At 42.8% G+C, this 23,162-nt stretch overlaps 2 protein-coding genes and 1 long non-coding RNA gene across 4 annotated transcripts; 1 reads left to right on the forward strand and 2 right to left on the reverse strand.

The window, feature by feature from the left end:
• The first annotated feature begins 6,230 nt into the window (after positions 1–6,230).
• On the forward strand, positions 6,231–22,787 carry LOC309383337. Its single transcript, XR_014173826.1, has 3 exons — positions 6,231–6,469; positions 16,921–17,086; positions 22,616–22,787. It is a non-coding gene; the product is annotated as an uncharacterized lncRNA (long non-coding RNA).
• HOXC5 (homeobox C5) lies at positions 7,420–13,766 on the reverse strand. The gene is made up of 2 exons (XM_081939955.1): positions 11,128–13,766; positions 7,420–10,399 (listed from the first exon to the last, which is right to left on the reverse strand). Exons 1-2 carry the CDS (start codon positions 11,600–11,602, stop codon positions 10,185–10,187), a joined length of 690 nt encoding a protein of 229 aa, XP_081796081.1. The 5' UTR covers positions 11,603–13,766; the 3' UTR covers positions 7,420–10,184.
• Positions 14,227–16,923, reverse strand: HOXC6 (homeobox C6). Of its 2 annotated transcripts, none has more exons than XM_081935791.1 (2): positions 16,464–16,923; positions 14,227–15,585 (listed from the first exon to the last, which is right to left on the reverse strand). In XM_081935791.1, exons 1-2 carry the CDS (start codon positions 16,861–16,863, stop codon positions 15,269–15,271), a joined length of 717 nt encoding a protein of 238 aa, XP_081791917.1. In that variant the 5' UTR covers positions 16,864–16,923; the 3' UTR covers positions 14,227–15,268. The 2 variants fall into 2 exon arrangements, with proteins under 2 accessions (XP_081791917.1, XP_081791916.1); XM_081935790.1 differs by having other exon boundaries at positions 14,227–15,609.
• Positions 22,788–23,162: the final 375 nt, after the last annotated feature.

The following is a 23,162-nucleotide window of genomic DNA, read 5'->3' on the forward strand; positions in this document are numbered from 1 at the left end:
CTTGAGCTATTTATAAAAATAAAGGCAGGACACAACTTGCTAAATAAAGGAGAACCTTCAAGAAAGAAAAAAGAAAGGGTGGGAGCAGATGACTCAGCACTTCTTAGACTCATAACACTTTGGAAGAGTGTTTCTCAACCTTGGCAACTTTAAAATATGTGGACTTCAACTCCCAGAATTCTTCACTAGCATACTGACTGGGGAATTATGGGAGTTGAAGTCCACATGCCTTCAAGTTGCTAAGATTGAAAAATACTGCCTTAGAGAATAAACTTTTTGCCCTCTTTTCATCCCTCTGCTTTGGCAAAGACCTGCACATACTGAAGCAGAAAGTGATATGAATTGGAATCCCAAGGGGAAACTTCTGATTATACATATCAAAGGGAATTATCTACCTCCCTCTCTACTGTCTATCGTATCCTAAACTGGAGTTTTCCAGCACATATGCTTTGGAATGAAATTCCCAAATTTTCAGGAAGACGGGGGAAAATAACAGTTGGATGTCAACAAACCAGAAAATGCCTGCTTTGAATATTGCCTTAATCAAATCCCATCCTTCTGCTCCATTACCGTGTTTCCAAGCAAGGATCAGCAGACTAAAAGTCAGGGTCCTGCTGAACATCCTCTGGTACTGAAAGGTCTATTGTTATAGGGCTGTAGAAGGACCTGGTCACACAGGTTCATGCTACGAAAAGTCTAAAAATAAACTTTCGGGAATCCACCCGTCTTACCCAAAATTCAAATGAGAATCCAAACTTGATTGTACCATCTTCGGTTTCTTGGATTCAGAGTTTCTTCTCAAGGAAGTGCCCCAGGCCGATGCATCTCCAAAGCCACCAGCAGATAAACAAGGGTAAAACCTCTGAGTCATGCTAGGTCAGAGCCATGATTCCTTCTCTCACCCACTCTATCTCCTCTTTACCCATCCCAATCTTTCTATCAAGTGGAAAAGGTCCGTGTCTTTTCTCTCCTGTGTGAACTTGACCAGATATGTGTTGCTTTAGAAAAATCCATTTTGAGACTGAGATGACACCCAAGAGTAGGATGATTGTTCCACAGAGATGGATCTTAGTGTTCAGGATCCTGGGGTTATTTTGTATTTAGAGAAGAGATCCCAATTATTCAACCCCTCAGATATTAGTTCAGTTGCCACCTCTTTCAGAGTTCCAGGGCAATGCCAGAGCTTCTCTGCTCCAGTGCAAAATAGACAGGAGAAGCACTGTGGGTCTTTCACTCCATGTGTTTGAAAGATTGGGTCAGTTCTTTATTGGCTCTTGTTATTTTCAAGGAGTTCCTATGAGACAGATGTTATAATTGTGTACAGACTAAAATTTTGATTTTTTTTAAAGGAGTCTGTGATTCTGCTGCTAGGGGGAATGTTACTTTAGGCTTGGAAGGCAATGGATATCTGATGACCTTCCTCCTCTATGGAGATTCTCAGTCATCCAGGCCATGGTTGTCCCAAAGGTGCTTTCTCAAAAGGCCACTGGACTTTGTTTTTCCTTGAAGATGTTTCGCGCTTCATCCAAGAAGCGCATTCCATTCATTTTGAATGAAGAGTGAAATGTCTTCAAGGAAAAACAAAGTCCAGTGGTCTTTTGAGAAAGCACCACTAGGACTTCCTCCTCTTTCCTTACCTAAAGGATTAAACTTGCACAGCTCCACTAGGCAGCTCCCACAGGGATTGTGGGGGAGTGTAGCTTATGTTGACTGTCCAATAAGCACAAAGTACTGGAGAGGATGAGAGGTACCATCCCAGATTCTTGAAAGAGAGGACTAGCCTGTCTTTCTTTTTTCCTCTTTGAAGCTATGGAGGCCCCTTTAAAGTAAATTCAGATTGTGTTCAGAAATCCGGATTGGTTTAGTTGAACTGGTACTGCAATGGTGCTGAAAACAGATCTCTATATGGGAGCTTTTTGTGTGCTGGGGAAATGGCTTATGAAATTTTAGTAGTTGCAGCCCTTAATAAACCAAAGGGGTGAAAGCCAGTGCCCCTACTATAAGCCTGATTGAATGATGTCTGAATGCAATTGAATGCAGTTTGCCAAACATACATGTTGTGCATGTTTATTCATATGCATGTCTATAGTGATAAAGATGCAGACACACATAGGATATAATATGGGTGTGTGTGTGACTATTGTTGCCTTTGTTGTGTTCTTGAGAGATTCTTTCATAATATTTTTCTTTATGGGTGGGTGTTTCTTCCTCTTTTTTCTTCTGTAGACATTGAATGTCCTCAGTCTTCAACTTTGTCAAATATATGGTATAATCATAAACCCTTTGGCCACTTTAGAAAATCTTTATGTGCAGCCAACTACATTTTTGCATTCTGGTACCCGGGTGTCTATCCCCAAATAGGTGTAAGCCTCTTCAGGGCTGAAACCTAAGTGTCCTCCAGGGACTTCTGGCTCTGGCTCTAACCACTGCAATTCAAAGCCAGTAGAAGCAGGAATGCAAAGTAAGCTTTGGGGAGAGCTGTGTGCATGTAAAGAAGGGAGAAAGTCTTCAGGTGGAATTGGGTTGGTGTCAGGGCCAAATTGTTTGCATATGTGTGAGTGTATGTGAGAGAGGGGAGGGAGAGAGAGGAGGAGGAAGAAGATGAGGAAGGGGCTAGGCAGAAAAAGAAGATGGTGTGGGTGGGGAAGGAGGGAGATGCTGCTGCTACCACTGCCAGTACTTTGTCTGGAGTATGGCGCCGCTTGAACACATTACTATTAATTTACTATTAGCCCAGACCATAACGTTTTGAATGTATAGAGTGGCTTTACAGCATTTGGGCAACCCAATCCAATATGTTTTCTCAGAACTCCATTTTACTAATTTCCACAAGTCTTCATGCTTGTTATAGAAGCCTACTGAAATTTGCAATCTTCTGCTGGAATACAGACAGTGAGCCAGAAACCCCTAATATGGAGGGGGCTTTTTCCATATTCTTTCTAAGAGAATACTTGTAATGGAAGACCTGGGATTAGGTATATCTCAAACTATGTAATGGCATTCAGGTTTAAGAGGACTGCCAATGGCAGGAGGGTATTGGAATTAAGCAATGTATGTATTCCTATGGACAATTACATTAATTTCCCTCTTATGACTCTTTCCAAGGAAGCTATTTAGACAGGAAGCAAACAACCAACCCTGAAAGTGAGGAGCAGAATGGATAAATAATTGTACAGAGCTATTTTGGGTGCCTCGAGATGTATTAGGCTACAGACTCCCATTTCTCCAGCGAAAGGGTGATATGCATCCATGCATCAGTGGAGAACTAGGTAAGGATGAAGTCTGGTTAGAAGAACCATCAAGAATGGAAACACATCTGTCACAGAACCTGGTCCTTTAAGAAAGGGCTCTGAGAGGCTTAAGTCAGAAAAGGACAGTTTGGCCCACCTCTAGAAAACAGGATCTATTCCCTTAAAATCCCATGTCCTAATCTTTATGCAGAAGGCTACACATAGGCCTGTAGCAGATCTAAATGTTCTTCTGAGCACAAGCTTCTGTCTCAGCCTGTTGGAAACCTATTTAAGTGTCATTTGATTTGTATATTGTCCTATGGCAAGAGAGAGTCATGAGGAAGGAGATAATATCCACGAAGGGATGTTCCCCTCCATCAGAGACACAACAGCAGCTTGTGTTGTTTTCAAACAAAAGTAGAAAAAAGAGGAAGAGGGAAGAGGAATTATATCCTTTGTTGATTAACTCCCATATGCTCCTGTGTGTAGAAGAGCTGTTGACTATTGAAGGGCTTGTGGGAAGGCAGCGGAGGCGGAGTGGGAGGTGATGACTTTCAATATTTTCCAGTGCAGACTATTGTGAGCATCCCATCTCTTACAGAAAGTGGGAAGCGATTTGGTTTTCTCCTTTTTTGGCAAGCTCCAATCAAATATATTCACTTCCCTTCGTGTTAAGATAGCACTTTTTTTTATCTCTTGTAGATGCCCTATTTTGCAACCCATTGTCTCAACTTTCCCTGGACAATTTCACCGTTGCTTGCTCTTGGGGAAATAAAGGATACCTTCTGCACTATTGTTGAGATAGTTGTTTCCATTCATTGACACTCAGCCAATGCAATGTATGAAAAAAACCAAAACAAAATGGTAAAACACTAGATGTAGGCCTTCCATCATGCATGCCTTTAAAACGCTAATCCTGTGCTAGCTAACTGGGTAGGGTTTAGGAAAGAAGGCTTTTGGATGAGAAAGTCCTAGGCTCCTTTTTTTTCTGAATTTAAAACACAGGTATAAGAAAAACAAGTTGACATCAACATGAGCTGGTTGTCATCCAATTTCTAGCTAAGATGATAGGAGTCTCTGGATCTACTCCCATTCTCTTTGTCTGGTTTAGGTGAATTATCCATGATTGTCATCCCAACAACTGTTAAGACCTGTGTGTGTATAGGGTCCATATACAGCCATTATATGTACAGATGCATCCCCAGTCTTGATTTGCTAAATTTGTGGGAAATTCTGGGAAAGGCACTGATCCATAATAGGAGGAGGAGGATTGGGACAGTATGGAGGGAAATCCTAAAGGGAGAAGAAAGGTGCTGTCTTAAAATTTACCTAGGAGCAAATTAGGCTTTTCTAGGGTTGCCCTAAACCTGATTTATGACAAGCATTTCTGGTTCATTAGCCTACTTTCTAGGTAACTTGGATTAGGGCATAAGGTAATAGGAAAAGGAAAAGGGAGTAAGCATGTTGCATAGCACACTTAGTACCTAGAGAAAGTCTTGTTGCAAATTGTTTGCCAGAGTCCACACTTAGGGTGCAAAGGAGGTCTCTTGTTTGTAGTGTGCAAAGGCCAGATCTTCTAACCTAGCTCATTTACCATCAATTAAAGTTCCTGGGAACCAAGGTGGCCAGGGAGCGGCCTTCAGCCATGACATCCGTGGGAAAGCTCTGCCCAGCTTAACTGGCTCTGGCAAAGCAAGAGGCAATGATGTGTGTTGGAGGCAAAAGAGAAGCAAGCAGAAGAAAACTGACTTAAGCAACACAAACAAAGGGACTGTCACACAACTTCTAGAAATATGGTGGTTTTTTTTTTAATCTCCTCCTTTCCTGACCACAAAGATGTGGTATTTTTGGCCTACCTCCAGCCTTTCTGAGGTGTTTCCACCTGACAACCTCTCTGGGAAGAGCAGGACTGCCCTGTATGAACCCAATTTCAAGGCTGATGCACTATACCTTCTCTCTCTCTCTCTCTCTCTCTCTCTTTCTCCTTCTTTTCCTTCTTCCTCTTCCTCTTCTTCCTCTTCATCCCCCTCCTCCATGATCCAAACCAGGACTCAAAACTTCTTAACTGAGTTTCTCTTTGGAAGAAACCTTTCTGACTCCCATTTCCCTCCATCCTCAACAACCAAGTGGCAGAGGAAGCAACTGAGAAAGAAGGAGAGGGGAATAACCTCTGCTGAATCACTGGAACAAGCTTTAGGGCCTTAACTTAATTTCCACTTAGACCCAAGGAGGTAAATGGAGCGGGAGGCTGGAGGAGGGGTGTGTAAGGTAGGACAGAGACCAAAAGTCTAGTTCCCCGCAGTCGGACAACCCTGTCAAAGCCTTCTCCTCGGGGGAAAGAGAGCTAGAGAAAAACCAGCGCTTCCAGCTTCCCAGCCCTCGGGAGAAAAAGGTGTGGGTGGAAATCTTTCCATTCCCGGAAAAACAGCTCCTACCCTACCGCAGTCACCACGGCTCGACGCCCCATGTGAGAGAAGCAGGGAGACTTTGAAGGGGAAGCAGAGGCGCAGGGAAGGGAGGGAGGGGGGGGAGAGAGAGAGACAGAGAGAGAAAGAGAGAGGGAGAGGGAGAGGGGGAGAGAGAGGGAGAGAGAGAGAGAGAGAGAGAGAGAGAGAGAGAGAGAGAGAGAGAGAGAGAGAGAGAGAGAGAGAGAGAGAGAGAGAGAGAGAGAGAGAGAGAGAGAACAGCGCACTTACGGGTCTCGCCAGGGATCCATTTGGGAAGATGTACCTTCCCAAACCGCAGCCCGAGACGTCGTAATCGCACTAACTGCCTTGGTCCCTCTGTCCCAGACTTAAACAGCTCTAGCAGCTGCGATGGGAGACAGTTAAGATTATATATGATGTAAATATATTGTGGGTATGTCAGCTCCCCCAAACCATAAAACTTAGTTTAATGACATCACGTGCTCCGCGTGAGCCACTCAGGGCTTTCGCTTTGGGCAATCCACATAAATAACCTTCAAAAGTTTTAAACTGCTAAATTCAGTCAGAAGCCATTGGTATTTCTGCTAATGTTCTCAGGGAAAGTAAAAGCTTTGGCTGAAAAAAAGAAGCCCGGATTATTATTGTTATTCTCACCTCTTCCCACTCCCCACCCACCCCCCCAAAAGCTCACCCGCACACAGGCACAGATTTGGAATTTGGTGTCTGTCATTTCTCCCCCCCCCCCAACTCTCCCTTTCTTGTTTGGAGGCTTTTTAAAAGTTCCCACTGTGTTGACATGGATGACTATGAAAGGTAAGCGATGTTTCATTTCCTTCTCCGCTTTTCAAGAATTCTTTAGGAAAAAGGGGCTGTGAAAAGTGGGCAGAAATTGAGGGGAGCGGGGTGGGTAGGGAGGAGGTCTTGCACAGCAAAAGTCAACGACAAGCCCAAACCACCAAATATTAATCAGGCCTGAAAAATTACTTTTTAAAAAGACAGGAAAGTGGCCAAAATAGACCCACGTTGTTCGCTGAATAAACGAATAATTAATCATAAGGCAGTGTATCTCCCGGCTGGTTCGCCTTACCGTAATGGAAAAGTTGGAGTTGGTGCTGTGGGCTTGCAAATTCTCCCTCTCCCCCCCCCCACCGCTCCCACTCCACTCTCCTTACGATAAAACAAAAGTACATCTGATTTTGTTAACCCTAACTTGTCAAGTTCAGTTATTCCTTGGCACATTTCCGACCAAATGAAAAGGAGGTGCCTTGGTTTGTGGAGCTGAAGGGGAGGGAAGTCAAGACAAACCAGAATAAATGAGACAGATGTAAAACAGCAAACCTTGGCTTAAGGTTAGAGAACAGTTATCCAAACATGTCTACATGTCTCCAATGCCTTAATAAACACCCCTTAGATTTACATAGCAGAGTTTATGCTTTCCAAACATCTACACTCTCTCTCTCCTTCCCCTCCCCCCCTTGTAGGCATGTATTTTTTTTAATATATTAAAAAAACTGCTCCTGTTTGAAAATTTTAGATCGTTTACAAGGCCATCTAGCATCACAAAGGAAAGAAATGGGGAAGGGGAACCCAAAATTTTTGACCTATGCTTGCAAAATTTGAACTGTTAGTGGCAGAAAACCCAAATGAAATCAAGCTACCAATAGTATAAAAACCAGAACGGAGGAAAGGGGGGGGGGAGGCTTTCAGGTAGACAGAAAATTGCAAATAAAACAGTTGCCATTGCCTTAGTCACCTTATTATTATTATTTTATCTTGTCAATAATGAAAAGACAATGCTAAAAATACCAATGAACTTAGAAGGAACAGAACAGACATTTTTAGGTGAGAAACAGAAAGCGATGGGTTTTAGGAGCATCTTCAAAAGCTCCCACCATCCTGAAGAGTAACTTTTGCTTCAAGGTTCAGGAAATTGCTCCCTTCTTTGAGATGGTGTGGAGGAAAACAGTACAAAGGTTTACTGTGCTACTGAGATCGTTCCCACGAATTCCCAAGCATGCATTTCTACTGTAAATAGCCCCAAAGACATGCCAGGCATGAGCGCTAGTTTGGGTGGGCTTGTGTGTGTTTGAGAGAGAATTTGACAATTGCATTCCCCAGACTCACATTGATACATACAATTCAATAAAACACATATATGGATCTATGTAGATACACATGAAACATCTATGCACGGAGATCGGCCTCCCACACTTCCAGAGGCCTGCATCTACTCCAGTCGAAATCAAATTCCCACCTAAATGGGTCCAATAATACCCCCAATAGGCAAACCAAATAAACAAACCAAAAATATAGATGCATGTGAACATATATGTATGCAAGTTTCATATTGCATATTCCGGATACCTTTTGTCTTAAACCCAGCACACAGAAGTGTCCCCTTTGTTCTTTACCTTTGAGCCCATGTTTCTTGAGAATAAAGTAAAAACCTGTCATTCTGATTTTGACTCCTTTTAATAATCACACACACTCAAGAAGTTCAGATATTGTCACCAATAGCCCAGTTTCTTTCTGCACAGCTTTCACTCTAACTCCATGGGAAGTTAACTGTGGGGCAGGGGGAAAGAGGGAGATTTCCTTCCAACTGAGTTGGAGAGGGGGGAGCATTATGGTCAAATTCTTTAGAAATGTGATCTTGTTTGGACTGTTGCTATAAGGTGCAATGGAAAGAAAACTCTGAGAAACGATCCAGACAACTTTTGAAGACACCAAACTAGGCTGCATAAATAGGAAAAGTTAAAAATTCTCAGGCTATCCAAGAAAAGAGCAAACACTTTCCCTTCAATGAGGAATGCGAGTGAATAGATCATCTGCAATTGAATTTATCTTACCCCAAATTATTCTGTTGCAATAATGATGATGATGATGATGATGATGATGGCTAGAAGTAGATAAGAGCCTATTTTAGGATCTGAATTGGATCTTAAACTGATTTCTATTACATTTACATTTTTGCTGTTAGGGCAGAAGTCTCAATTTGCACGAATCTGAGCAAGCCTTTAAATCTAAAACTCAGGGACCCAATGAACTGAAAATGGAGTGCACTGAATACCATAACAAAAAATATTTTTAAAAAAAATCGAATGAAGGAAACTAAGAAAATATTAGATCTGGTGTTGGGCAGCGCTCAAGAAAAAAATGTTTAATGATTTCCTTCATCTCCACCCACCCCAAACTTGGCCTTTCATTGTTGAAGTATTATTTACAGTTTATTTTGATGAAGATACGTAACTATGAATATTCATCTATTCATTCATTCCATTCACTCATTCCACGGGCTTTCACATATGGTATTACAATCAATAAATATACTATAGGTATTACAACAATAGGGAGAGAAGGAAAGGGAAAAGAGACTAAAATTTAAATTGACTATATGTAAACAAAGTGTAATTTGGATAAGGATTGTATATATATGTACATACTACATTAATTACACAACAAATAAATACACGGGAATATTTAAGCCAAGTGAATTCACACTCTTTCCCACCAATCCCCTCATTCCATTCCTCCACAGTACTTTACTATTTTGCACAAGGATCTCCCAGGAGAGATGCGGAAACAGTGTTGCTCTTAGTCCGTTTCACTTTCTTTCATAGGCCAATAATACAAAAATAAGTAAATGGGGAGGGAATAAGATGATTACAGAAAACATCCCCAGCACTGAACAAACACATCCTAGAGCAAACAGATTTCCCAGCCCCCTCCCCCCCACTTCCCGGTTAAGAGCATCTTAGGAAACGACTTCACGGGGCAAATTTTTTATTCCACGCGCGCGCGAGACGTCAATATTGTCTCGAGACCACTAGCTCGCGCTTGCCCGATCCTAGGGAGGCAAGTTTACTCGGGAGGCGGCGCCCCTCGGCCGGCGGCGGTAGGATTGGAACCGCGAAGAAGTGCTCTCATATCGCGTGTGGTCGCTTCGGCCGCAAAATCCGACTTGGACGCAAAGTATTAGTAGGCATTTCAACAGAAACTTTCCAAGACTTGCAATGGATAGAAGCCGAGGCCGGGAAATTTGGGGAAGGGGGGGGGGGGAGAAAAAAAATAGCGACGGTCGCACTCACCCCTCTTATGCATAACTTGAGCTTCCCTTTATTTTTATTTTTATTTTTTTTCTAAAAGGTGTCCTTGCTTAGGTTAGCACTTAGGGAAAAGTCGCCCCTAGTAGACTGGAGGGCGAACTTTGAGAGGGAGCAAGGCGTTTCCTTCCTAGATCAGCGGGACCCAGGTTAGAGAGCAAGGGGCCGGTGGCAACTCCAGAAGACTTCACCCTGAATTATTGTTGGAAGCTAAAGACCCGGTCTGTTTGCATACTAATCAGAGGACGCCTTTGTCTGCCAGATTTGCAAGGGTATGTAGTCTGTCCCAGGCTGCCACCCTCCCCTCCGCCCTTCCTTTTTTCCCATCTCCCAAAGAAAAAAAAGTTTTTTCTCAAGGTACAACAACGGCTCTCATCCAGACGTGCTGCTGACTTCCCCGCCCCACCCCACCCCCGACCTTCTACCTAGACAGACTCCTTGCTTTTCAGTTTGGAATCTTTCTTCCATTTCATCCTCCGATTTTGAAACCAGATTTTGATCTGCCTCTCATTCAAACACAGGTTGTTGGCGATCTCTATGCGCCTCCGACGGGTGAGATAGCGGTTAAAGTGGAATTCTTTTTCTAGCTCCAGAGTCTGATAGCGAGTGTAGCTGGTCCTAGAACGTTTGCCATCGGCTTCTGGAAAAGAACAAGATACCGGATGAGGACGAGGGGTGGGAAAGAGTCACGTTAAGCAGGACAGGCAATGCCAAGGAAGGGAGAAACCAAATGTGCTTAAAGGAAGCAAGAGGAAGGGGACGGGGTGGGTGGGTGGGTGGGATAGGAGGTTTGGTTGGCTCTCCCCCATAACATGGATTATATTTACTGGTAAATCGAGGGTCCCGATTGCCCATACTTTAACCAAAGCTTTGGATTCCGTCTCAAGCAAGCCAGGATCACCGTTTAAAACCCGAGAAAGTGGAGCTAAAGTGTCGGAATTAAATTCAGTGAGGTCTTTCCTTCGGAAGAAGAGAAAGTCGTGGCTTATGGGACGTGCAGAAGGTTCTTGGGGGGGGGGGGGAGACACAACTCTAAATAACCACAAGCTCATTTTCTTCCCCAGAAAAGTGTGCGTTCGAATTCAAGTTATTTCTTCCACTTAAAAATCTTCCTTCCTCCCTACTTCCTTTTCGCCCCCCCTCATGGAATATTGCCTTTATACCCGTTTTGTTTCTATGATCCAATTATGCCGTCATAAATTTGGGCGTATATAGCCTCTAAGCCTTTTAGTGGACAGTTTTACGAGCAATTGATGCCTTAGTCGTAAAATTTACGACCCCGGTTTTTCCCCCCCTTGTTATTTGCCCCGTATGGCCTATAAAACCAAGGCAAACCCTGTGAAACAAAATCGAGAAGCGAAAGTTTACCGTGGCTCATGTGTAGTTTGGTCATCCACGGATAGATTTGTGGTGGCTGCTGCGGCGACTGCTGAACAGGCTGGCCGCTGGGCTGGGCTGCTTGCACCGGTTCACTCTTGATTTCCCCACTGGTTTTAGATCTATCTTCCAACGGCGTGGGGTTGTTGGTGCCACCAGCCTTCTGACTGTAAATTCCTGGGTTTAGAGGAGCCTGGTCGTCTCTGCCTAAAGTGTGCCCTGAAGATCCCATGACAGTACAGGAAGGCCGGTCAGGGTTAGATCTGGGGGTTGAAGACACGTCCACACCGTTCAGAGAGTTGGAAGCCCCAGTTGAAGGGAATGTAATGCTCAGATCCAGCCCAGTATAGCAGCACCTGGAGGGCTGAACCTCAGGCAGTGATCCATAATTCCCATAACTTTGCATGGAATACGCAGGAACATTTTGATTTTGCTTATAGAAGGAATTGGCTACGTAGGAACTCATGTCAGGAATTATATTTCCCCCCCACCCAGCTTCTCTCTCTCTCTCTCTCTCTCTTTCTCTCTCTCCCTCCCTCCCGCGCTCTCTCTCTCTCTCTCCCTCTCTCTTACACCCCTTTGATTAGACTTGATTTGTGGCCCTTTTGAAGTTCAGGGTTTTTTGTTCTCCAAAGTGCAGAATTTATAGGTGGGGATTCTTCTTTTCTTTATTCTATGTGCGCTGCCCAAATATGGGATGTTTAAAGAGAATCACGTGACAGTGTTGGCCAGTCATAAATTTGGCTTGATGACCCCAGGAGGTTATTGATGGAAGCCCGTGCAACGTATGTGATATGTTGGTATAACGAAGCCCTGGGAAGGGGAGGAAAAAAAAACAGGCCCCACACTCAAAACACCGAGACAATGAGTCTAGAGCGTCACCTGGTGCTAGGTTCGGGGTATGACGACTGATTCGAATTCTACCCCTGTTCGAAAGGCTTTGGTGGTGTGAAACAACACAAATCCTCTAAAAAGTCTTCCAGGGGATCGGAGGCAAGCGCGAGTTTTCCACCCCGGCGAAGCCTGGGGAAAGTTTGCCTTTGATTCAGACCGATGAGTGGGGTGGACTTTATAAAAAAACACGACCGTGCGATTCGTAAGCTTGTTTCCTTGGGTGTGCCACCAGGCTCTCTCTGGTGTCTGGCTGTGTTGCCCGGCTGCGTGTGCCCGCCAACAGAATACCCCGGTGTGAAGGATTGGGGTTGCTTGCCTGCTAGACTCTTTGCCTCAGTGCCTGGCACATGAGCGCAAAGAGCAAGGTATCCGCGTTCTCCAGGATTCTGGGTGTATCCAAGAATCCCTAACACCAGATATGTGGCAGGCAAGAAAACTCAGCATCTTCCTGATGCATTTTCCCCCAATCCCACATACCAGATCCGGGCATCCAACTACCCGTGTCCTGGTGAGCAGGGATGCCTCTCTCCAAAGTCTTAAGAACCTGTTCTTCTGCCCGGAGGGGTGGTGGTCAAGCAGCAGCCCTTGGAACTGTAAATCTATTGCGCTAAATTCGTCTCTCCTTTTTTTTTTTTTTTTTTTTGGTAAATCTGAAGATTTCACTCAGAGTATCTTTCCGAGTGGAGAGGAGTTTGTGCACCAAGCTTCCTTTGAGGTGAAAAGAAAAGTGGCCTTGCGATAAATCCTCCTGTTTGGGATGGATGGTTCGCTTTGTTTTTCCCTTCTTCCTATCTTTGCAGGGAAACCAGCGTGGGAGAATTGTGTGTGTGTATGTGTGTGTGTGTGTCCTATAGGTAAAGGGATGTGCCATCCTTTCCCTCCTCACTAAACTGACATGCTTGCTAACTCGACCGGATGGTTCTGATGAGTTCTCTTGAAAAATAAGATCCACTCCCCCCCCCCCCCGGATACCCAGGGAAGATGTTGGGGTGCCCTTTCTCCTTTACTTAAAATTTATTTGGTTTCTTTAGGGTGGAGTTACAAATAATTCATTTGCCATCCTTCTGAAGTGGCTTCTGTGTTCTTCCCACCATTCTTCAGGACCGGAAAAGCACCCATTTTTATCTTTTCTTTTTAATCGTCCTTATGGGGTCATCTTTCACTTCTGAATAAATTAGCTTATTTAATTGTTTATTTGTTTGTTGTTCGCATTAAGGAACAACCGGTTAAAGAAACCCTGGAAAGTTTTAGCTCAGGTTTCGGAAACGTTGTTGAGTCTATTCCTCGCCTCCCCAGGACATGTGCGAGACTGGCTTTTTAAAAAAACAAAACAAATTTTAAGAAACCGAGCAATTCTCAGTTCTGGGAGTTTTTGAGGCTCCTTGTTATGATTTCGAGAGAAAGGGATGACTCCAGTCTCCCTTGGGTTCAGATAAACGGAGGTGGGCGAAATCAACTTAATGGTGGGGTGTCAGCAGTAGTTGCGGTCTTTTCTTTTCTGTTCTTTTTTTAAACTGGGACCGGCTGATTGAATAGAACACTTGGAAGCGTAGCTAAGGCTATCCAGACATTCGGAGGCCAGAACGTCACATCCAGACATTTGTATTTGGGACAAGGATGCCTCTGACCTAAAGCCGAGCCACTGTGGAGCCCTTCCGCCACAAAGTAAGCTCGGTGGCTGCGTGGCTGCATCAGGGACTTTGTCCATTGAGCTTTCTGAACTTTTCTTCCCCTCCCCCCTCCTCAATAATTCCTGCCCACCTGTTCTTAACCTCGAAATAAATTTAGAAAAGGATGCAGAGAGATTCCCCCTTTTTTGTTGGCCTTTCTCTTTTATACGGAAATCAGTGCTTTTGTGCTTAAACTGGCCTTGAGAAAACACCCTATTTAAAAAAAAAAGTTGGACTTGTGGGCCTAGGAATTTGCCGATCTGGAATCAAGTTTCTTCTGCCTACCTATGTCTGTGCCCGAACATATCTATGATTATGCAAGAGGGAAGAGAGAGAGAGAGAGATAGGTCTTAAAGTCATTCTCAGCCTACTTAATAGGAAATAAATTATTTCCGCCTATCAGCTGCCTTGCTGCGGAAATTAAACGGGATTCGATCGTGCTACGGAACACGGCGAGTCGATTTGCAAAATGCTTCGGCGCGGAAGTGTCCCCCATGGAACGTCGAAAAAAAATATATTCCAGTAATTTTTAAAAATAATATCCAGTTTTTATTAAATACTCAACCATAGTCCTTTGGACATGACTTTTTTTTTATACATGATGCTAGGAAGCTTAACACAAAGGTTTGCTTTTTTCCTACTCGCTATAGAATGCCATTCACTTTACCGTTTTGACCATTACAGTGCTAAACATAAATATAAATACAGAGACCACAAATACAGCTAAAAATATTCACACAGGAACCGTCACAGTTTGTTGTATGCATCATGACTTCAGGTAGTGTTTTCAATACAATGAGTTTACTCTGGAAAGAAAGCGCTATATTTAGGCGGACGTAGACTTTTTCGAGATGGATATATGGAGGGAAGTTATTTTCATAGGGCTAGGTGAGTCGGTGAACTGTGTTATGTTCTCCTTTCTCTTTTTTTTCCAACCCAGCTTCTTTTTCACGAATCCACATCGCCACCAGCAGCCGTTCCTTTCTTTTTTTTTTTAATTTTATTTTATTAGGAAACTGAAGCTGCCCATAATTCTGTTGGACTTGCATGGTCGAACACAGCACTATTCCGAAGGCAGTCCCCAACACAGAACTTCTCTCCCTTGGCAAGCAAGATTCTGTTTAGGGAGGGTGAAGAAGGAATGGCAGGGGGAGTTTCTCTTACTCCTATCTCTGTGTGTGTGTGTGTGTGTGTGCATGTGATTGTGTGTGTGTGTGTGTATCTTAGGGAAAAAAACCCGGGTCACTGGGCAAGGAGGCCAGGAACAAGGGGTACAGGAACCTCTAAAGGGGAAAGTAATGGAGATTTGGGAGTCTGGGGTCTGGAACCTGAGCGCTGGAAACGAAATATGGAGGAAGGGGATTTCTGTCTCCCCCACCCACCCACCCACCCACCCTTTTTAATTTAACCCAATGTAGCGTTTGTGCCTGCTAGTAATGAGAAAGGAAAGGAAGGCAGGAGGGAGCCGTGGTAGTGGGAGGAAAGGAAGGGGACCTTTCTCTGTGATGTGCTCGTGGGGTGAGACCGGAGGGGAGGGGAAGAAAATGGCTTGGCCGAGCCGATCTCGTTCATTCCTTCGCTTTTTCCTCCTGTGTCTCTTCTTCTCGTTTCTCTTCCTTTGCACCCAGGCTCTCGGCGGCGGCTTCTCCGGCCCCACCTCCCCCGGGTAGAGTGGAAGTCAGATTGCTCTCTTTTTTCCATTTCATCCTCCGGTTTTGGAACCAGATCTTGATCTGGCGTTCGGTAAGGCACAGCGCGTTGGCGATTTCAATCCGCCGCCGCCGCGTCAAGTAGCGGTTAAAATGGAACTCCTTCTCCAGTTCCAGCGTCTGGTAGCGCGAGTAGATCTGACGCCCCCTCCGCCGATCTGCTCCGTAGCCGACTCCTAGGGATTCGGAAACCAAACAAACTAAGAACGATTAGCTACGGCTTCGGCCAACAACAGGTCTATAAAGTCCATAGAAAATAAATAAAACACAAGCAACAAATTTTTCTAAGAAAACAAAACTGAAAGGAAGTCATCTAACAACCCCACCCTCCAAGCCCCCCGTCTTCCTCGTATCCCCACCCATTCCAATTTAATTCTGCTCCTTAGGCTGGCTATTCATTAAAATCTTTCAGCACACATGGAGGGGAGACGAACAAGACGAGAGAAAGCCTCTAATTGGAAACAGGCTCCGTCCTTATTTGCAAAGATTCCGAACGTTTTGTTTTAATTATTTCGGCAATCTTAAAAAAAAAAATCTAATTAGATCTTACTCCAATGCTGCTTTAATTACTAGGAATAGGTGCTCCTTCCATACGTTCTGAAGTCGAGCTACTTCATAAAACCCCATCTCTCAACCCATTATTGGACAAGATATTTTTGCATCTCCCCCCCCCTCCCATGCCCTTTCTCACCTATCAGGGAAACTTCAATTTTAAAAAAAACACAAATGCCCCGGTTTTATTTTCTACACCCAATTCCCCCAAATCTCAACTATTGGGAAGGATGGGGGTGGGGGGGATGGGGATGGAATCAGAGCTGATTGCACTTTATTATGGATATTTTACACTCTCAAAGTCTTTTAATTAGAAAGAGCATAACAAGCCATATTTGCTTGCAACAACTTAACAAATAAAAGGCCTGTAGCGGCAACTGTGAGGAAGCTATATGATTGTTTTTATGGGGCCATAAAAAGTAGCTGAGCCTGTTCTGCTGGGGAGACGGCCATAAAGATGGTTCAGTTTATTTAATTTATCTCTGCAAGCTGTAAAACTTACCACTGTGGGAGTTCATGCGCTGCATCCACGGGTATATTTGAATGCTAGCTTTCTGTTCCTGGGACGTGCTCCTGTTTTGGTCACTTGTAAAATCCTGTGCAATAGAAGTTTGTGTATTGTGTCCCATAGAATTTTGCCTGCAGCTAGAGAGCATGTCCTTTTCTTGATAAAACGCATTCGATCCGTAATCATATGGTCCCCGACTGGAGCTAAACACAACATTATCTTGCGGTGAATAAAAAGGAGATGAATAGATCCTGTTTTGAGCGACCGCTGCTCCATAAGTTGAAAAATGCCTTACAGGGTCATAGGCAGTGGAATTGAGCGGCACGCTGGGCAGGACCTCTTGACCACTGGTGAGGTGGCAAGAGAGCGACGGGTTTGTGAAATAGGAATTCATATCTTCCCCCCTGTACCTGGCTTGTATGATTTCTTTAATATTTATTTCTGTCTCCAGTTTGTAGTCTGAACTAGATTGTTATAGGGACGGCTCCACTCCAGGACAGACAAAATGACAAAGTCAGCTGACCCGCGGGGAGCCAATAGAAAACTGGATGTCAAGACACGGAAAAATGGCTTTTGCTTGTGTTGATTCCCCAGTTGAAACTAAGTATGCATTGAAAGTAAGTCTCGAAATTCTAAATATAAAGATGGTTTAGAAGAAGAGGGGGAGGGAGAGTAAGTATGATGGGGGGGAAGGTGGGAGAGGACTGAGGAAGGAGGGGCAAAAAGAATAAGGGGTGAAAAGGGAAAGAAAATCATAGTGCAGAGCAAGCGATGCCTTAAAAATATTAAGGAAAGGAAAGGAAAGAAAGGAAAGGACAAAAGAAAGGAAAGGAAAGGAAAGGAGAAAGGAAAGGAAAGAAGAAAGGAAAGGAAAAGAACCATAGAGAATAGAAATCAGGATATTTATTCTTTTGAGTAAATACCTTGCTTAATACCTCTAACAACTAAACAGCGCAGAAATTATAGCCATAAATCTGAAGTATGCATACAATATTAAACCATAAATTCTCTTTCCCTTCACTAATTTACTGTCAGTCAATAAACATGGAATTAAATGCTAGTGCTTTCAACAACAAAAAAATCTTGAAAAGACAGGCAGGGAAAGAAGTGACAGTTGGATAGAGACCGTATCTTCTTGGAGAGTATTCCTGGACTTTGGAATGTGAAGGACTTTCTCTGCAAGCTCCTTCTTTCATTCCTTCTGGCCCCAAAATTCAGAGCTGGCTTTATTAATCTTTACATTTAACATAATTTAACCCAGTATTACTTTGCTTCAAGGGGGGAAAAGGGGGGAAAGAGGAAGAATGTGTCATTGTTAGAGTCCTGTTTACGTTTGTAGCACCCCCAGTCTTACATTACCTTCCCTTTCTCTGGGGAGTGACGTGGGTTAGAAGAAGCACCTCGTGCTTACATTTGCAAAAAATAAAAATGGGGGGGAGCAGAATTTATGGCTTCAGATATCTGTGGCTGATTAGAAAACTTCCCCTTGAAATATTTACTTAGATTAGAGAGTGGACTGTATTCTACTCCTTTGGTGGATTTGCCCTGACACACTAATTGAAATGAAGACAGCTAATCTCATTTTAATTTCAATCCAGGGCCATAAATTGCCCCTTAAATGTAAAATATACCTGCTGATGTGTAAACGAAGCAAGGCTCCCTCGTCCTGCTATTGGTTTAAAAAAATTCAATTAGGGCTAGGAAGCCTGGGCCTGATTTCCGCGGCTTTTGTTTAGCTGCATTAAAGGGAGAATCATAATACTATATGGAAGGGTCCATAAAAAGAAACCAGACCCACCTCCGATTGAATATATTTACATTTGCTTCCTTTCTCCCCCCCCCCCCCAAAAAAAAGCCAGCACTTTGAACATCCCTTGTTGGGATGAAGTAACTCTCCTTGGTGGGCTGAGAAAGAAGCAAATCCCTCCTTCTGTGATCACCCCTCGGCTCCAACAGGAACCCGGATGCCAACGGATGCCAAAAGCGTTTATGGTCTTTTTCCTCTGTTCAACAAAGCAAAGTAATCAGAGGCAGTAGTAAAGCCATAAACCGGACCACAACAGACAAAAAAGAAGGCAGAAGAAGAAGTATTCATTGTGTTCAGCATTAGGCGTTTCTGAAGAGCTAGCAATTTTTAAAAAAATAATAATAATAGTACCCTTCTTGCATTAAGCCGTAGAAAGCTTTAAAAAAAATAGGAAGAGATTGGTTTAATGGGCAGGAGACTTACAGATGCCCACTACATTTTCCCCCACTTTTCCCACCTTGCAATAGTGCCCCCCCCAACTTTACATTATAGACTAGGATGTATTCTTTTAAAAAGTGGGGTGAGGGAAAGAAGGAAGAAGGGCCAAGATGATCCTTTTCCTACCTAGATCCACCCACCCACCTCCTAGGAGGTTTGCTTTGCAAAGCATTTTATACGGGACATACATGGAGTAGGATGGGTAAACCCATAATCTGAAGGGATTTAGTGAAATTAATTTCAATCCGGGATTATTTGAAAAGTTCCGAGATAGCCTGTAAACTAAATCAGTATTCTAGGCAACCCCCTAAATTGATAGAAGTAACTCCCTTCCCACTTCCTCTTTAATAAGAATTCGCCTGTGAAGACTCTTCAGTGAGTGAATTTATATTTATATTTAGAACGGTGGTCCTTTAAAAGAAAATGCTCTAGTATAAATCAGGAATCCATTAAAAGTCACAAAGCCTCCATAACTCTCCGTCCTCCCTTAATTTTTTCCCCTCTCCCTGGTAAGCAAGCGCTACTTTTTTTTTAAAAGGACTTCTTTTTTAAAGTGTTGTAATACTCCTAATCTTGGTTGAAAGAGTTGAGATTATGTGATGTATAAAGGTTTATGGTTGGAGGAAGGGAGGGAGGGAATAGTGGGCTATATAGGTCCTAAAGAGCTGTTTTGGAAAGACCTGAGAAAGGATAAAGGAATTTGGGTTTATTACTTTTCTAAACAGAAGAGAAAACCTCAAAGTTTGGTTGTGTTATGAGGATGAAAAAACAGCTGGCACAAAGAAATGTGTCACAAAACCCTTCCTTAACATTTGAGTGGATGGATTTAGGAAATGCTAAAATGCACACATGTACACAGTACAGAGCAAGCGCGCATGCACACACACGAAGTTCAAGATTTCAAAAAGTCACATTTTGTCAGCCACGTATTTTAGTGCAAGTGAGAACTTACTGGCCTGAAATTTTACACGGGTGTCTTGGTCTCTCGGTCTACAGACGCCTAGAATGCATTTAAATCAAAGGTGGTAGCTCTTCCTTCCCACCTTCCCTGCAAACCTATGTAGCAAAATGCCTAGGTCTCTTTCTATACAAATTAGTCTGCAAGCAATTGTGTCATCTCATCAGCAGAAGCAAGAAGAGATGTTTTATTAAAACTGCTACACAGCAGTGAAAATATGCACAAGTCCTGGAATAGTTCTTGAATAGCAGTTGGGTCTCCCCCCCTCCCCACCCCCTGGAGCTAAAGTGCCCAAAGAAAGCTGTAATAACACCTCTGACTCATAAGCTATTTCCCCCCCTTTTTTTCTCCCTTCGCCCCTCCCCCCCCCCCAGAGTTTACCTCTATCTTGATGCTAAAGGAGAAAAATATGCCTCATTATGATTCTCTCCCAGCAATAATTGGCAAATTGATGGACTGATCTAGAGGAAAGCTTCAACAATGCATACTCCACACATACTCCACACTCCTAGCCCAGAATAATGTCTGAAAGGAAACAAGTGTTACACCTTTGAGCTTTTCCTTCTTTCTTTTTCCTCTTGCCAGACTCTGATTTTGTGATGTGATCTTGAATGGAAATCCAGACACGTTTGTTTACTTGACTGTTTGTGGAGCACGGAGGGGAGAGGGAGGGATGAATTCTGTGGGGTGTTAATGACTGGGAGATCAGCTGTTCACGCGAGGGCGGAGGGGGGGGGGCAGAGAGATCCACAAATTCTCTCCTAGGCTGCAATACCTGGATGTTGAAAATGGATTATTCCTAAATGCAGTTTTTTTTGCCTGGTTCGATTTAAATAGGTATATATTAATAGTTGCCTTAAGTCAAATGCGTTGGTTTACGGTTCATATGTAGGATTAGGATGAACTTTTGTGTGGAAAATAGTGTATTATTATCCCTTGATAGATAGATTAGAATCCTTCACTCCTCCCCTAAACACAAACCTCACGCACACTGATGAAGCACAGATACATACAGCGCATGAGTCTTCCCTCTTGTCTATATAGAGAGATCAGTGTGGCTAGTTATGTACCTACTGGATTCCTTTTATAGGTGGATGAAACGAATTAGTGCAGTAACCAGATCCAGGACTACATATCCATGTGATTTCACCAGTGCTTCAAAACCCTGTCCACATCCACCCATGTTTTACACGTCATTTCATAAGTCACACGTAGCCACGTAGGGGAAAAAAAACCCAAACCCTAAATGAAGATATTATGTATGCATCTCTTGGAAACAGGAAATCGATAGATAATCAGAATACCACATAAGCATATAGCATGAGGTCATCCTTTATGTGGAAGGAACGTGGGTTTTAAGGTGCTCTATGTGAAATGCTCATTGCAGTGTAAGCCGTCTTTTTTTTCCCCCCATTCGAGCTGATCTCACCTTAGACATGTTATCTCGGCCATTTTGGACTTGGCATTTATTACAGGCAAGGCTTCTTGCTTTCCAATTATTTATTTAGAGAGATTACACTGCCCCTACCAAATAAGCTTCTTAATCAAATCTTGACTCTTCCCATGAATAACACAACAACAGCAGCAGCAGCAACAATAATAATGACTTGATCGGTGGATAAAAATGCCAAATTCAGGCTAAGCCAGCAGACTGGGTAACTAACCATAATAAAAATATGACTAATAAACCAGCAAGCAACCAACATCTCTCTATTGCAGGTCCTTGGGAAGGACTAGGGTTAGGTGGATAAAAATGCCAAATCCAGCCTAAACATCTGGCTGACTGTGTCATGAACACTAATCATGTTTGAAAGCTAACCCAAAATACATGGCACATAAACACCACCAACCAATTATGTCCGAGGAAGATATTCGCCTTGTTTCAAAGTGTCCACTGTATAACAGTATTTACATCTTGATTATTTAAAATACATAGACTTATTACTTTCGTTTATTTTGACCCCCTTCTGATGTCTGCCATTACAAAGCTGAAATATTTATTCCAATGTCACCGGAAAAACCAATCTAGAACAATGGAGTTAAATGCCATCAAAACGATTCTTGTTGGTAAATATATCTAGACCAGCGAGAATTGCAAATTGGGGCTTTCCTTTCTGCCTTATTTTATTTTCTTGCTCATTCTCCCCAGACCAGTAGCCTTTTCACTTCGTTTATCACAGAAATCCCATTTCTACATTTCACAATTCAATTGTTTTCATGAGAAGAAAAACAACAAAACATGCAGCTTTTTTTTAAAAAAAAAGAAGAATATAAATGCCTTATATTGAAACCAAGTCCTGCTTGGTTATGATTGTGTGGTCCTACCAAACTAAGGAAAAGACATACTATAACTTCTGTTCTTAGACAATCGGATCTGCAGTTCTTCACACTATGGTACAGGACAAGTTCACACATGCACAATTACCCAGTATTAGGTGTACTAGTATACATATATATTTATACATGCACATACAAACAGACATAGTCATATACTGGAAAGATAACCAGGAGGTTTGTATATATTTATACACGCACATACAAACAGACACAGTCACATACTGGGAAGATAACCAAGAGGTTTAAAAAGGAAGTTATTCCCAGAGGTGGTGGGGAGGGGAGGGAGGGTGGAAGCCAGGCAATGTGTGGGAGAGGCAAAATCTAAATATTGCTTGCATTATGGAGAATGGGAGATCTGGGGATAAGCAAAACTCTGCAATGATCAAAAGCAACACTAATTGGACCTGAAGGAAAGTGAGAGAGACGGAATACATTGTTTTTAAACAGGTTGGAAATAAATGTATTACCCTTTCTTTACCAGATTTCAAGTTCTTTTCTGATTTTCTTAAGCATTTCTGCAGATTTCCTACCCCTCAACCAATGTTTAAAGCCAGTGACGGCATGGTTTTATCCACTGATCTGTTTTTCTTTTCTTTTTTTTCCCAGATCTTCTTGCTTCACAAAATTTGAAATCTCTCAGGTTCACAAAGGAAGTTCGCCTTGAACCATATCAAGTAAACAATGCAACTTCACTATCTCCAACATTTACCTCCCCCCATCCCACCACCTTTAGCTCTCTTGAATTAAATCTTAATTAATTAAAGGCATGTATAAGCAACTCAAACTAGAGATTTCTCTTGGTTTAATTAAAGCATGTTACTTTCAATATGTTTGTGATAATAATTTAATATCATTTTGAAATAATATGAAATATGTGTGCTGATAGTGGGGAGGAAAGAGAAATGAACTTTTTTTAAAAAAAAGATGAATTATGTAGTTGGGTTCTTCCACATAACATCCACGGCAGTCCAATAACATTGCACATTTCACCAAGGGATGTTCAGGTTAGAAAACTTTATGGCTAACTTTGATTACATTTTATGGCATGGAAATGTTCTCTCCAATGCTTCCCCTCTTTCATTTTGACATTTAAAGGAGCAGGGGCCATGACGTCACACTGTGCTGTCAAGGACAATAGTTACTGTCTTAAAAT

This window comes from Natrix helvetica (assembly GCF_964273705.1).
Source record: "Natrix helvetica genome assembly, chromosome: 1".
Classification (NCBI taxonomy): domain Eukaryota; kingdom Metazoa; phylum Chordata; class Lepidosauria; order Squamata; family Natricidae; genus Natrix; species Natrix helvetica.